The sequence below is a fragment of the Ips typographus genome, linkage group LG9 (genome assembly GCF_016097725.1).
Source record: "Ips typographus isolate SLU linkage group LG9, UJ_Ityp_2.0, whole genome shotgun sequence".
Taxonomy (NCBI): Eukaryota; Metazoa; Arthropoda; class Insecta; order Coleoptera; family Curculionidae; genus Ips; species Ips typographus.
Window position 1 is genome coordinate 5,333,494 of NC_138430.1, and position 12,154 is coordinate 5,345,647.

The 12,154-nt window shown below is 34.3% G+C and overlaps 5 protein-coding genes across 9 annotated transcripts in view; 2 read left to right on the forward strand and 3 right to left on the reverse strand.

Moving 5' to 3' along the window:
- The first annotated feature begins 1,711 nt into the window (after nucleotides 1–1,711).
- On the forward strand, nucleotides 1,712–3,760 carry LOC145733507 (prostaglandin reductase 1-like). 2 transcript variants are annotated; one of them, XM_081986367.1, is made up of 6 exons: nucleotides 1,712–1,869; nucleotides 1,926–2,028; nucleotides 2,079–2,246; nucleotides 2,298–2,571; nucleotides 2,629–2,731; nucleotides 2,779–3,760. In XM_081986367.1, exons 1-6 carry the CDS (start codon nucleotides 1,764–1,766, stop codon nucleotides 3,006–3,008), a joined length of 984 nt encoding a protein of 327 aa, XP_081842493.1. In that variant the 5' UTR covers nucleotides 1,712–1,763; the 3' UTR covers nucleotides 3,009–3,760. The 2 variants fall into 2 exon arrangements, with proteins under 2 accessions (XP_081842493.1, XP_081842494.1); XM_081986368.1 differs by having other exon boundaries at nucleotides 1,716–1,866.
- On the reverse strand, nucleotides 3,584–4,463 carry LOC145733515 (uncharacterized). Its single transcript, XM_081986378.1, has 4 exons — nucleotides 4,231–4,463; nucleotides 4,021–4,176; nucleotides 3,817–3,970; nucleotides 3,584–3,756 (listed from the first exon to the last, which is right to left on the reverse strand). The coding sequence occupies exons 1-4, from the start codon at nucleotides 4,315–4,317 to the stop codon at nucleotides 3,632–3,634; spliced, it is 522 nt and encodes a 173-aa protein (XP_081842504.1). The 5' UTR covers nucleotides 4,318–4,463; the 3' UTR covers nucleotides 3,584–3,631.
- A 66-nt stretch (nucleotides 4,464–4,529) lies between these two features.
- Nucleotides 4,530–12,154, forward strand: part of LOC145733513 (NADH dehydrogenase [ubiquinone] 1 alpha subcomplex assembly factor 3) — a 35,124-nt gene continuing 27,499 nt past the window's right edge. The window contains exon 1 of the mRNA XM_081986375.1: nucleotides 4,530–4,542. The gene's annotated coding sequence lies outside the window, so the exon portion shown is untranslated. The remainder of the gene's footprint in view (nucleotides 4,543–12,154) is intronic.
- On the reverse strand, nucleotides 4,540–10,341 carry Esyt2 (extended synaptotagmin-like protein 2). Of its 2 annotated transcripts, none has more exons than XM_081986345.1 (20): nucleotides 9,952–10,341; nucleotides 9,136–9,333; nucleotides 9,040–9,081; nucleotides 8,840–8,980; nucleotides 8,710–8,786; nucleotides 8,589–8,655; nucleotides 8,387–8,532; nucleotides 8,215–8,335; nucleotides 7,992–8,162; nucleotides 7,393–7,490; nucleotides 6,419–6,467; nucleotides 6,222–6,311; nucleotides 6,082–6,168; nucleotides 5,722–6,033; nucleotides 5,572–5,665; nucleotides 5,375–5,519; nucleotides 5,230–5,322; nucleotides 5,080–5,176; nucleotides 4,883–5,020; nucleotides 4,540–4,823 (listed from the first exon to the last, which is right to left on the reverse strand). In XM_081986345.1, the coding sequence occupies exons 1-20, from the start codon at nucleotides 10,039–10,041 to the stop codon at nucleotides 4,749–4,751; spliced, it is 2,331 nt and encodes a 776-aa protein (XP_081842471.1). In that variant the 5' UTR covers nucleotides 10,042–10,341; the 3' UTR covers nucleotides 4,540–4,748. The 2 variants fall into 2 exon arrangements, with proteins under 2 accessions (XP_081842471.1, XP_081842472.1); XM_081986346.1 differs by lacking the exon at nucleotides 7,393–7,490 and adding an exon at nucleotides 7,769–7,854.
- On the reverse strand, nucleotides 10,486–12,074 carry Hmgcl (hydroxymethylglutaryl-CoA lyase). Of its 3 annotated transcripts, none has more exons than XM_081986366.1 (4): nucleotides 11,799–12,074; nucleotides 11,447–11,710; nucleotides 11,233–11,356; nucleotides 10,486–11,145 (listed from the first exon to the last, which is right to left on the reverse strand). In XM_081986366.1, exons 2-4 carry the CDS (start codon nucleotides 11,626–11,628, stop codon nucleotides 10,504–10,506), a joined length of 948 nt encoding a protein of 315 aa, XP_081842492.1. In that variant the 5' UTR covers nucleotides 11,629–11,710; nucleotides 11,799–12,074; the 3' UTR covers nucleotides 10,486–10,503. The 3 variants fall into 3 exon arrangements, with proteins under 3 accessions (XP_081842492.1, XP_081842491.1, XP_081842490.1); XM_081986365.1 differs by having other exon boundaries at nucleotides 11,447–11,586; nucleotides 11,799–12,069; XM_081986364.1 differs by having other exon boundaries at nucleotides 11,447–11,639; nucleotides 11,946–12,003.

The following is a 12,154-nucleotide window of genomic DNA, read 5'->3' on the forward strand; positions in this document are numbered from 1 at the left end:
AGTTTCAGATGGAACGATCTCATTAAATTCAACCGTTCACCGATGAATAATTACTTCAGGGTCTCTAGACTTGTTTGCTTAATAGAATACTCCTTTCTGTGATCGTTTCCATACACAACAAAACAACAAACCTATTTAGCTGCTACTAAAGTGACAAACCGCTATTTACTAAAAATGAACATTGGACAGAACGTAACTTTGGCTCATTTTAAATATTCCCTACTAATTCCAGCTGATAAATCTGCCGAGGACACTCATCTATTGTTTAAACTTGTAAATCTCGTTTCATTATTTTCGAGCGTAGTCCTGGGCGAATAACAATTACAGTTGTGGTCTAGTTTCGTTGTTCTCCGCTCAAATGGAAAGAGGAAAACTTTGCCATTAAAATCTTTACCACCTTAAAGATATTCCTGAATTGCTTTGGTGGCTTTGTCCAAACTTATGCCAAGGAAAACTTTAAATAAAAACTGTGTTTTTGTTTCACTTCAAACGTCAAAAATAATTCCAACAAAATGGATGCGATTACATATAAAACCTAATTACTTATTTAAGCGTAATATCCACATCAATGTGCACATTATAAATTATATTATCAGCTTATTTGACTATCACAATTCCATTTTTACATGCAAAAATATTGCCCTTTTCAATAAATAAACGCATAACGAATAATAAACATTAGTGTCACATCGATAAGTGACCCTTTTGTTTCGTATTGTTATAAATCAAATTGTTGTTTTTAGTTAGTGGCATGTTTTGCGCTTAAATAAACTTTATTTGTTTCGTTTCAAATGTGCTTTTATTAAATGAAGTAAATTTGCTTAAAAAATTAGATACCGGATAATAACAAAGCTTCTATTGTGTTAAGGATTCAGAGGACGCTTAGTCAGCTGTTTCACTAACAAAACAAAATAAAATAATTAAGTGGAGAAGGAATTTTTCATGAGAAATGAGAGAGAAATTAGAACAGTTTTTTGGACGGACAGACAATGTGTTTTAATATAATCTACCGTTTGTAATGACATATTATCATTGTCATTGTTAGTACCTACATGTTATAATATCAGTCAGGTTAGAAGCTATGACACTTCAAAATCTAAAAATGTCAATTTTCAAACGACAATATCTCGAAAACCCTTGCCGATAGATATAGATTATGACAGACATAAAAAATATTTGAAATCGATAGGAGAATTTAAAAATACAATAATATACAGGGTGTTGTAAAATAAGCAAGTTAGAAAAATTCTCTTAATTCCAAGATTTCAATTAATAAAAGTTTTATATGGATAACCCTGTATAATAAAAAAGCAAATAATGGAAGCGTTCCTTATTTGCATTAACAAATTTCGAACGAGAAATAAACCTGTTAAAATGGGATTTATGACGCCAATCTCGCATTACATGCGACATACAATATGGTAGTTACCACGCCCTTTTGTAACTGCACCGACATCCTAATAAATTTCCGTGACAAATTTTACATTATAATTGCTGTTATCACTCGGCTTAATTAGGGCGTGTTCCATTTTAACGGAAAATGTGCTGGGGAAATTGCAAAACTAATGTTATTTGGAACGCAACATCTATTTGTGTGTTTATGGATCGAGTCATGTCAAAGTGTGGGTGGATAACCAGTTGTTTCAAACAAAGAATTATATTAACTAAAAATATAAAAGTCCCACTCTGTCCTCTATCTTATCTATTAAAAATTCTAGACGCTTATCGTGGTTTTGTTTCGCTGCAAACACACACAAGTTAAAATGGTAAAAGCGAAAGTTTACACATTCAACAGGCAATTCGATGGTTTTCCTAAACGTGAAGACTTGAAGCTAATTGAGGAAGATTTACCTCAACTCACTGATGGTGGTAAAAGAAAAATCACAGTTTCGTAATATTATGTAATCATTATTTTGGTTCTTAAGAATTTTTAGCCGAAGCTGTGTATTTAAGTGTTGATCCTTACATGAGAGCTTACGCTCCCAGACTAAAATTAGGAAGTGTTTTTATTGGTAGACAAGTTGCTAGGTATGATGTAGTTATAGTTATCCAAAAAGTTTTAAACTTAAATTTAACAGAATATCTGAAAGCAAAAATCCTAAATTTCCTATTGGAAAATATGTTGTTGGAGAATTCGGATGGAGAACCCACACTATAACAGATGGTTCGGATCCAACCACCATGCTTCTCCTAGATTTTGAAGGTTTACCTTTATCTCTAGGAATTGGTGTTCTAGGACGTCCAGGGTAATACCACACTATAATACTTTTTCTAAAATCATAAAACAAATCATCCAGAAATACCGCATACTTTGGCTTTTTGGAGTTATGTCAACCCAAACCCGGTGACGTTGTGGTAGTCTCTGGCGCTGCTGGTGCTGTAGGTAGTCACGTGGGACAAATTGCTAAAATCAAAGGCTGTAAGGTAATCGGTATAACAGGATGTAATTTAAAAGGTAAATGGTTAACTGAGGAACTTGGATTTGATCATTTTATTAACTACAAAACTCAAAATGTGGCTGAAGAGTTGCGGATTATAGCTCCTGATGGTGTAGACTGCTATTTTGATAATGTAGGTACGCATAGTAAGTAAATTTCAGTTTGTTTACTACTGAGTATGATGGTTCAGGTTGGGGGAGACACAACTTTTACCGTTATTAACCAAATGAAAGTCTTTGGTAGGGTGTCACTGTGCGGAACAGTGTCCACTTACAACGACAAAGTTCCTAAAGGTAATATTTTACCAGAAACTTAAACATTACCTAGACTGGAATTTCAGCTAGTATTCCTGAGTTTGTAATAGTGCCAAAACAACTAAAATTGGAAGGATTTATAGTGTGGAGATGGGCGGAAAGATGGGAAGAAGGAATTAAGCAAAATCTCAAATGGATTAACGAAGGGAAACTCAAATATCGTGAGACTGTTACTGAAGGTTTTGACAATATGTTTCAAGCTTTCAGTGACATGCTTTCCGGTAAAAATTTCGGCAAAGCTATTGTTAAAGTCTGATGATGCATAAGGCCTGGAAAGATAAATAAAGTATTTAAAACCATTTCCAATATCAATAAAGTGGGAAGTTCAATGGCAGAGAAAATTACGATTTTCTAATAATGGTGGCTTTTTAACAAGTTCCTTTCGAAACCCTTGACGAAATAAATTTCTTGGCGGTTTATATCGAGCATTATCTGTAATAGGAAATCTCAACCGGAAAATATATACGGGTTTTTCTTCTCTTCCAGTTTCACGATTCGCACAAAAAAAAACGATTTTTTACATTTCACGTGGTGGCATTAAACAAACTTTGTCTGGTTTCCCAAATCAGTCGCAGAGAGAGGCAAAGAGTATTGTTTTAGTCGTTTATTTACTGCCCAAGACAGTGAAACAGGCCACGTTTTAACACTGGTATATAAGATGCAATCTCGTTGCAGCTCCATTAGGCATTTCCTGGCTTTTAGACTTTATTGCGTTTCCAGTGGTTTACTTTGTATTCTCCATTTGGGGCGGAAAGGCAACCTAACTATTAAATCCTTTTGCACCTAAAAGTTGCCATTGTACGACGAACATCCGGACTGTTAAAAAATTCATTTTGTTTGTTACAGTTTTTATTCAGTCTACCAGAAACACATTAAAAATTAATCATCCAAAACTCTTATTCTAGTCATTCGAACTGCAGTTTTGTCACCTTTACGTATCCGAGCTTCGTACTCCAAATCCTTAAACAGCAAAATCCCATAAATCCACATTGTAAAGTGCAAACCTATCAATTATAAATCAAATTCAGTATGGTAAATTATATTGCATTATCTAACACAGTTACCTATAACAAAAAGTGCAGCAAACAGCAAATACACTGCAGTAAGAACGGCATTTACAACGAAAAGAACCATAACCAATCCAGAAGATACGATTACACCTACGGTTAATTCAAGGGCAACCACACTAATGTAGGGTAACATAAAATGTCTCCTGACCTATTCAAGTAATAATGCAAAGTTTTGTGTGGTTTAAGCCGCATACTCACCATAAATATGCCATAAATAAACACTAAATTAGCCACCATAGAGAGCAAAATGTACACCAGCGATGTAATTAAAAATATCGAATACAAATTTGGGTCATACGACGTTATTCTTGATATGATACTAGATAGAAATCCCATGCAGACACTCCTCCATACCTAAAAATGCATTAGAGACATTATTGATTTAGTAACTCAAGTAAATATACGTACAATTCCAAGCCATCCCGATGCGTAACCAATCACATTTAACTTACAGGGAGAGCAAAGAACCAACTTTTCCCAACAACCACAAACCATTTCCGCTTTTAACTGACTGCAACTTTATCGCAAAATAGTGTTGTAGATGAATTAATCTAAGTAAGAATAACCAGATAAGTGAGAAAATTAGTCACGGTAGTTGATAGGGTAAGACCTGTCATAAATTTTGGCTTCTGTATTACATTAGTAGGTGGGTATATTCTGCTTGTCTGACAGAGATAAAATTTACAAAATGACAGTGTGAAAATCAATTAAAAAAGGTTTTTGGCCAATATTTATTTATCAAACGTAGTTTAAACTATATAAATGTTTAATAATTAATAAAATTTGCAGCTTGAATATGCCGTAATAAAATTACTTTTGATTAATTTACTAAGATAAACATTGAGACTCAGATTAAATGTTAAAACACCCGTACAACATTAAAGAGAGATATCATAAGATTACGCATATTGTCATACAACATCAATTTACTCCTGTGGATGTAAGTCCAGCCAGACATTGTAGGGTTGAGTCAAATTGAGCTGACTCAGATCTATAATCACCTGAAAACAATTGCGTTGTTGCCAACTTGAAGAAAAACTTTCAAAATTGAGCAACTTACTTGTCCTAACGAGTTGCTACTGAATAGTTGTTTCTGGGATCCTACAGTGACCTCCAGCTGTTTGTTGGACAATTCAGCTTGATTAATTACATACTCGAATGTTTCATCAAATACTGGGTTACAGTTATCCTTTACCACCTATAAGAAATATCAAATATGGTTTGTTAGTTAATTATGAATAAAAAACTGAGCCCTACTTGTGTCTTTCTTTTACTGTCCTTAGCCCTTTCAGGCAGTAAATAAAGTTTCACATAAGGATCCGGCATGTTGGATGGATCTTTCAAAGGAATATTGCTACAACAAAAAAAAAATAACAACTAAAGAAGTTTATGGTGCAGTTAACTTACGCCACTTTGTGGACTACAACAATTAACCGTTGCCTTTGTACGCTGTAGCGTAAAGTCAACTGGATACGACCTAAACCAGACTCTCCGGCAAACCTAAATCCACTTGATGTCAAGAAACACTTAAACAACAATAGAACAACCTTACGTGGTCACACTTGGTGTTCTGTGTACTAAAGTGTCCGGTGCAGAATTTAAGGTTGAGGCACTAGAAGAGTCTTCAATTATTTCTTCTACTGTTTCAGAGACTTGCGGTTGTTCTGGTGGCGGTGGAATCAAAGCCTGCTTCGAGTCTACGTGAAACTTAAATTAAAATTGTAAAATTACGCTGATGAACGTGAAAACCTGTAGAAGTTGTGGATGTTGTGGAAGTAGTTCTTTCAAACCCTGCAGGCTCATCATTTTGAACCAATTCGTCAGCTTGAACTTGCTTAAGGATCTGTAAAAATGATCTGTAAAACTGATGTCCGCAATCTAGAAACATTCAAAACCTACTCTGAGGTGCATAGACAAAACGATTTTACTCTCCGGGCCCGATTTGTTTAAAGTGAAAGGTTCCTTAAGGATTTGCAGGTTTGCTTTATCCGAAAGAGATTTGATTTTAAAGGCAAACTGACCGATATCCGAGTTGGTTTTCTTGTCTATAATAGTTAAGTAGAACGTGTCGTTTTCTGGGTTGGCCACCAAAAATGTGAATCCCTGCTCCCAAACTGGATGAATGGTACGCATTTTGTGTTCAGTCTCTTTGGTGGTACCGCCCACCCTTAAAGTGGCGTACGGGTCGGGTTTTGTGGAAGCCCTTGCTTGCTAAATCCATAACTTAGTAAACATTAAGTAAACTATAAAAGGACTTACAGGTAAACTCTTGGCAGAGTCCACAAATACAGTAAAAACCGCAGTGCTTAACGTTGACACTTGAAGAAGTTGAGTTTCGGCCAAAATCTGCAAAAAAAACTTTTTAGAGAAACCCTTCTGGTAACTCTTACCGTACTTACCGATTTTAGATCATTGTAATCTTTACTCAAAGTCAGCCAAGTGAATCTTAAATGCACCATTCCATGTTTAGCTTGCTCTAAAGTTACCCACTAAAAAATAAAAAAAATTACAAAAGTATGTCTTTACAATGCAAACTTTTGGGCTGTGATGTCATCCCAGTTTACTTTTCTTTTCTATATTTATTATATTTACTTACGGTGTTCTCACTACCTTTGGCCACAATGTTAGATATCTCAACAGTTGCCCTATAATGAGAAAGCTAATTAGATTAATTTGAAATAAATGAATTTAAAGTAAAATTAAAAAGCTTTAAAAAAGTAGAAATTGTTGACAAGTAACGTTGTATATCCTGGTTTGGTCTTGTCGAACAACATTTTTTGGTAAAAACAGTATTTAAATCATACAACAATAATTGTAAACTTAATAAAAATTAGACATACAAGTTAATTTACATAGAATTGTGATCCTAATTAAATACTAGCAATATACAGACCCCAGAAAGCATGCAGTCTACTACTATAGACAATTCAGCCAGACTAGTTTAAGATAATGTACATTACTGGGGCAAATGCCACAACATGGTTTCATGCTTCTAAAAATTCTTCTTTTATTCAAATTAATTTGTAAAAAGGATTAAAAAGTGCATTGACGTGCAAGTAATATTTGAGTTCAGTGAGTTACACTCTGTTTTCACAGGTTTTACGACATGTAGAGCTCTAATTAGTGCTATAGTGATAATTTTGTACAACTATAGTACTGATTATTCCTCAAAGTACCTTCCCAATGGCTCATCCTTGTGAATTGTGTCTTTATCAAATAATCGTAGATCCATCAAAGCCGATTCCACCGAACTGGTTACAGTGTCGAAGTAAAACTGCGGCAACACAAAACGCTTTACACACAAAAATTACAACGCAATCAAAAAGCTTAAAAATATCAAAACAAAGCGTTTTATGAAAATGAATAAATTTTGAGAGGAGGTTCTGTCAAACCCAAGTTGTATGTTAAATGTTGGCTACAAAGTGAGTAGTAACTGCTTTTTCTAGTCCAATCACAAACTACAAGTTGCAGTGATTTACTCAAACGCATTAATTACGCAAAATGATAAATCAAAAAAAATCACACTGTTAATTAATAACTCTGAATCCATCAAAAACAATGTTGCCAAACCTTCCCAAAAAATCGTCTTCCACCTGACCGGGAATTTTCGGATCCCAATCATAACAAGTGCAAACCATGTACTGAGCCTCCACAGAACTGACAACAGCCTAACCAAAAAAAAAAAATTTTGAAAAACAAAAAATACCATTGCTTGTTATAGTAATTGTGTGTACTGTGTCCACTAGGTTATTGTTAGTGTATTAATACAAAAATAGTAAAAAAGCACAATAAAGCAAATTATTAGGACCACAATACCTTTAATAAATTGCCTAATTTCCAACAAGGTAGCTGATAATAATTGTTAAGTTTAGGTGACCTTTTGACTAATCTACCAGTTATACCTAAAGGATTCCCTAATAAATATTAGAAAAACTTAAATCTTTACCTGCCAAGACTTTCATCATCGCCTGTATCGTCTTTATCCCACAAATGAATGTAGAGCTGTTGGCCGTTGGTTTCCAGTATATCGAACTAGTTTTATTTGCAAAATAAAGCAAAATCAGCGAAAGAATTAAATGTTAACGATTACAAATTTCACTTTAACATAAACTGGAAAAGCGCTACAAGCCTACAATTCTAGCAGCTAAAATGGCGCTGTTGCCACTTACCTCACACCAATAATCCCATTTCGGGTCCACCGTATTGTCGATCACTTTAGTTTTAAAGTTTTGAGCTCCCACCGTTATGACAGCGTATGGATCTGACTTGCCTTTTCCTAACATTCCAATATCTTTTTTCATCAAATGTTTGGCTTCCACTACGTGAACCCTTAGAACGCCCTAAAATGCTAAATTTAAAAAAAAATCTGACAAAACTGGTAGTAAAACCTACTTCAGGTTCGGGGGTTTTCAAATCAATAGCTTCCACTTCCTCACTGAGTTGAATTGGGAATTTATTGGGTAATACCATCATATTGGCGACAGTTTCAACCACTATGCGTCTCAGTATATCACTATAACCAATCAATATTGATTAAAATGGTTTATAAATACTAGTAAATCACCTTAGTCCGGGCATATCCAAAACATCTGCAATGCCCACTAAATCAAAATCAATATCTGGGTTATTCAGGAAAAACACCTGTAAGCCTCCAATCAAGGGAACTGAAGTAATTAGGGGCTTCATTACAACCCTCAACATGCCGTGCAGCTAAAATTGTTGGTATTGTAAGTTGCATTTTTCACAACGTTTTTCTGTAACATTACCTGAAAGTCTCTGATACCACCCTTCATTCCTGATAGGTAAAATGTTACATCACAGTCACCTGCGTAACTAATAAACCCTTTTGAATACAATTTTAGTTAATACTAAATTAGTAGGTCTTACAAAACATCCAGGTCCATCACAATTTCATTTCTGTCAATGTTTTTATCGTACACTTTAACACCACCAACTCTAAAAGGCTACAAAGAATATTACTGGGTGTTGTAAAGCTTGACTAAAGAGCAAATATTACCACAGTGCCTAAAATGATGCGTTCAAACTTAAATCCAGACAGTTTGTACTTTTCAAAACTGGTTCTCAGTGCTGGCTGAACTGAATCCCGGACTATTTGCTTGACATACAAATTTACAGAAGGCCATAGCTGCTTTATTATCTAACATACCACACAGATTAAAAAAGAGTTTTCATTTTTGCTCTGCACGATTATCATACCCGATTTATCCATTCCGCTCGCTCGATATCCGGGAAAAACACCTGTAATAAAATACTTATAAATATTGGGAATTAAAATACCTGAGATAAACATACCCAAGCAGGTAAATCATTTAGCCGGGCTAATACAACGTCTTTTTCGCTGGCTAATGCAGCCGCTTTAGCTGCGTTCCTTTGACGATCTCTGGATTGTTTCCATTGGTCTCGTAGCACTAAAAGAACCAAAGGTCCTATAAACCACGCCACTGACCATTGCATATAACCAGCTAAGTAAACAATTCCAATAATGGATGCCTAGAATTTGAAAAAATATATATTTCTAGGTAAAAGGATAATGTAAATGTGGCAGTGACACATAACTGATAATGAAAACAAATTTGTATTTCCTGTAATGTGTATAACAAGGGATTTATTTTATGGATTTCCAATATTTATTAATATTTTATTACCCTCAAAATGTTACACAAAGTGATATTTATTATTTAAAATTGGTATAAAATTAAACGTTTTAAAAAATGTAAAATGTTTTCTTTAAGAGAGCCTTTAGGAATTAAACTTCTTTACAATATATAGTATGTTAAATTCTAAATTGTGTAAACTGATGGTTTCCTATATAGGTAATTAACGCTTTTCTACATCAGTGAATTACGTCATTTAATTAACTTAATCGATATTAATTGCGGCAATTTGAATAATTAAATATAGTTTACTTTATAGAATGGCCACCTTAATTGTTGATAATCAACTATAAAAAGTAATAAATCATAAAAACGTAAAAAAATAAATTTGATAACTATACATTATGCTTCAAGTTAAAAATAACATGAAAGTTATTTTGAGTTAACAAAACAAGGCAAATTCCACATTTTTCATTTTATTTAACTAGCAAAATAAACCTACAATCCAACATACCTTTTTAATTGCACTGGTAATAGTACCAATAATACTAAAATCGCTCGTTCTTTTAATTTCCCCATCACTAGACTCTTTACTAACACTCATACTGATTAAGTTCAAACAAAATAACAGAAAAATCAACTTTTGCTCAACCAAACATTATCAAAACCCTAACAGCAATAACAACAATAAACCGAATGAAGTCACTACTAATTTCAGCTACCAACGCATAAAACCAGAACCCAGAATAACATTAACCGGCTTGATCATATGGTTGAATCGATGAAATCCCACGAAATAGCGTTTACCGCAAGGTTAACCTAGATGCTTTGGTATTTGGTGACTGCACTGAAACGGGGACGCTTCGATTTTACTTTTCCATCTGTACAAGTTCCTAATGTACATGCGTCGGAAAATATCGCTAGTAAGTGGTCAAAAGTATAATTTTTAGACTGGGAGCAATAGTTTAATCAATACAGATAACTTATCAAGACCTAGAGATAGTTTTATCCACCAAAAGAGACTGGTATGAACATAAAAACAACGAAATTAGTAAGAAACAGAATTTTATTTTTGTTGCATTTTTGAGTACATTGCGTTGTTAACTTTGGACGCTGGAGGCCGTTTTAGCTGATCAGAAATCCAACGTCCCACTAAAACTAGCTCATTCAAGTTTACATCAGTTTTTGCTCCTAAGCCATGAAGCATATAAACCAAATCCTCTGTCGCCACATTTCCAGTAGCCCCTGTAGCATAAGGACACCCCCCTAAACCCGCCACTGAGGAATCTACAACAGTAACGCCCCTTTCCAACGCCACCAAGGTATTAACCAAAGCCTGTCCATAAGTATCGTGGAAATGCACCGCCAATTTATCTGGGGTAGTCCCATGCAAAACGTCATGTAACATATTTTCCACAGCGATTTTTGTTCCTATGCCGATAGTGTCTCCCAGAGATATTTCATAGCAACCTGCAGCTAATAAAGCTTCAGCTACTTTGCTGACTGCTGCCGGTTTGACTTGACCGTCATAAGGGCAACCAACAATACACGAAACATAGCCTCTAACTTTTAGTTTGTGCTCTAATGCTTTTTGTACAACAGTTTTGGCGGATTTAATGCTGTCGTCAATGCTGCAGTTGATGTTTTTTCTAGAGAAGCCTTCCGAAGCTGAGAGGAACACAGCTACTTCTTTGACCCCAACCTTGAGCTAGAAAATTATTAAAAAATTAATATTTACAGTCAATTATGAGTCAAAAAAGACTTAAAGCACAGTTTAACTTGAATTTGTACTTACAGCTGCTTCCAGACCTATTAAGTTAGGAACCAAAACTGGATAGGATACTCCTTCCTTTTTATCAATCCTACCATAAACAGTAGCATTATCTGACATCTGTGGGACCCATTTGGGGCTTACAAAGCTGAAATTGTCTTTTTTAAATAAAAAAAAAGAATAAAGCAAACTTTTTAGGAGGTAATAACTCAAATTTATTAAAGATATCTCAGTTTACCTGGTTACTTCTATGGTTTTCAAACCTGTGTTTGATAACTTATTAATTAGCTCAATCTTAGTCTCTGTTGACACATGTGTAGCTTCATTTTGTAGGCCATCACGTGGCCCAACTTCCACTATGTGAATGTAAGACTTATTCTGCATCAAAATTGATACTTTACTGCTTGTACAAAATTCCATAAGTGATGAATCTAATTCCAAGCATTACAAATATGATCCCCAATACTGAGTATTCTATTTTATATGTTTATAAAGCTGTAAACTAGTGTTAAAAGGATAACATTTCAGAGTTAAAGTTTTTCATGCAATTAGTGTAAATATCCGTTTTAAAACAGTTTCAGGATACTTACACGAATAAGTTGATTAACTGTACTAGTAATTTTAAAAGCAAAACGTCTTTGAAAGGCCATAGTAACGTAAAACTATAGGTAAACTGCTTCCAGAACCGCTTTTCTGTAGTATTTTCAACTTTTGCTTATCACTTTCAAAATACGTACCAATATGATGGTGTAGTTTAAAGGATTTTTGTAAAAACAACATTGCTCCACCACACACAATACAATCGGTAAATTTATCAGTATAAAATACACAAAAACATGAATAATAAGTTGTTTTATTTTTAAATTTTGTATTCTAAGTTAACAACAGTTAAAAATGAGGTTAAGGTGACTGAAATGACAGCTCTAATAAATATAAATAAGATAGG

Coding starts and splice junctions, on each gene's coding strand:
- LOC145733515 (XM_081986378.1), bottom strand. CDS start 4,317: ATGGTTTGTGGTTGTTGGGAAAAGTTGGTTCTTTGCTCTCCCTGTAAG. Junction 3,971..4,020: donor TTATTTATGGCATATTTATG/GTGAGTATGCGG, acceptor TTACTTGAATAG/GTCAGGAGACATTTTATGTT. Junction 3,757..3,816: donor TGCTGCACTTTTTGTTATAG/GTAACTGTGTTA, acceptor TATAATTGATAG/GTTTGCACTTTACAATGTGG.
- LOC145733507 (XM_081986367.1), top strand. CDS start 1,764: ATGGTAAAAGCGAAAGTTTACACATTCAACAGGCAATTCGATGGTTTT. Junction 1,870..1,925: donor ACCTCAACTCACTGATGGTG/GTAAAAGAAAAA, acceptor TTGGTTCTTAAG/AATTTTTAGCCGAAGCTGTG. Junction 2,732..2,778: donor CAACGACAAAGTTCCTAAAG/GTAATATTTTAC, acceptor CTGGAATTTCAG/CTAGTATTCCTGAGTTTGTA.
- Esyt2 (XM_081986345.1), bottom strand. CDS start 10,041: ATGAGTGTTAGTAAAGAGTCTAGTGATGGGGAAATTAAAAGAACGAGC. Junction 6,034..6,081: donor ACTCTGCCAAGAGTTTACCT/GTAAGTCCTTTT, acceptor TTATGGATTTAG/CAAGCAAGGGCTTCCACAAA. Junction 5,177..5,229: donor GTTGTAGTCCACAAAGTGGC/GTAAGTTAACTG, acceptor TTTTTGTTGTAG/CAATATTCCTTTGAAAGATC.
- Hmgcl (XM_081986364.1), bottom strand. CDS start 11,988: ATGTTGTTTTTACAAAAATCCTTTAAACTACACCATCATATTG. Junction 11,640..11,945: donor TAAACTACACCATCATATTG/GTACGTATTTTG, acceptor GCTTGGAATTAG/ATTCATCACTTATGGAATTT. Junction 11,357..11,446: donor AAAACCATAGAAGTAACCAG/GTAAACTGAGAT, acceptor AGACAATTTCAG/CTTTGTAAGCCCCAAATGGG.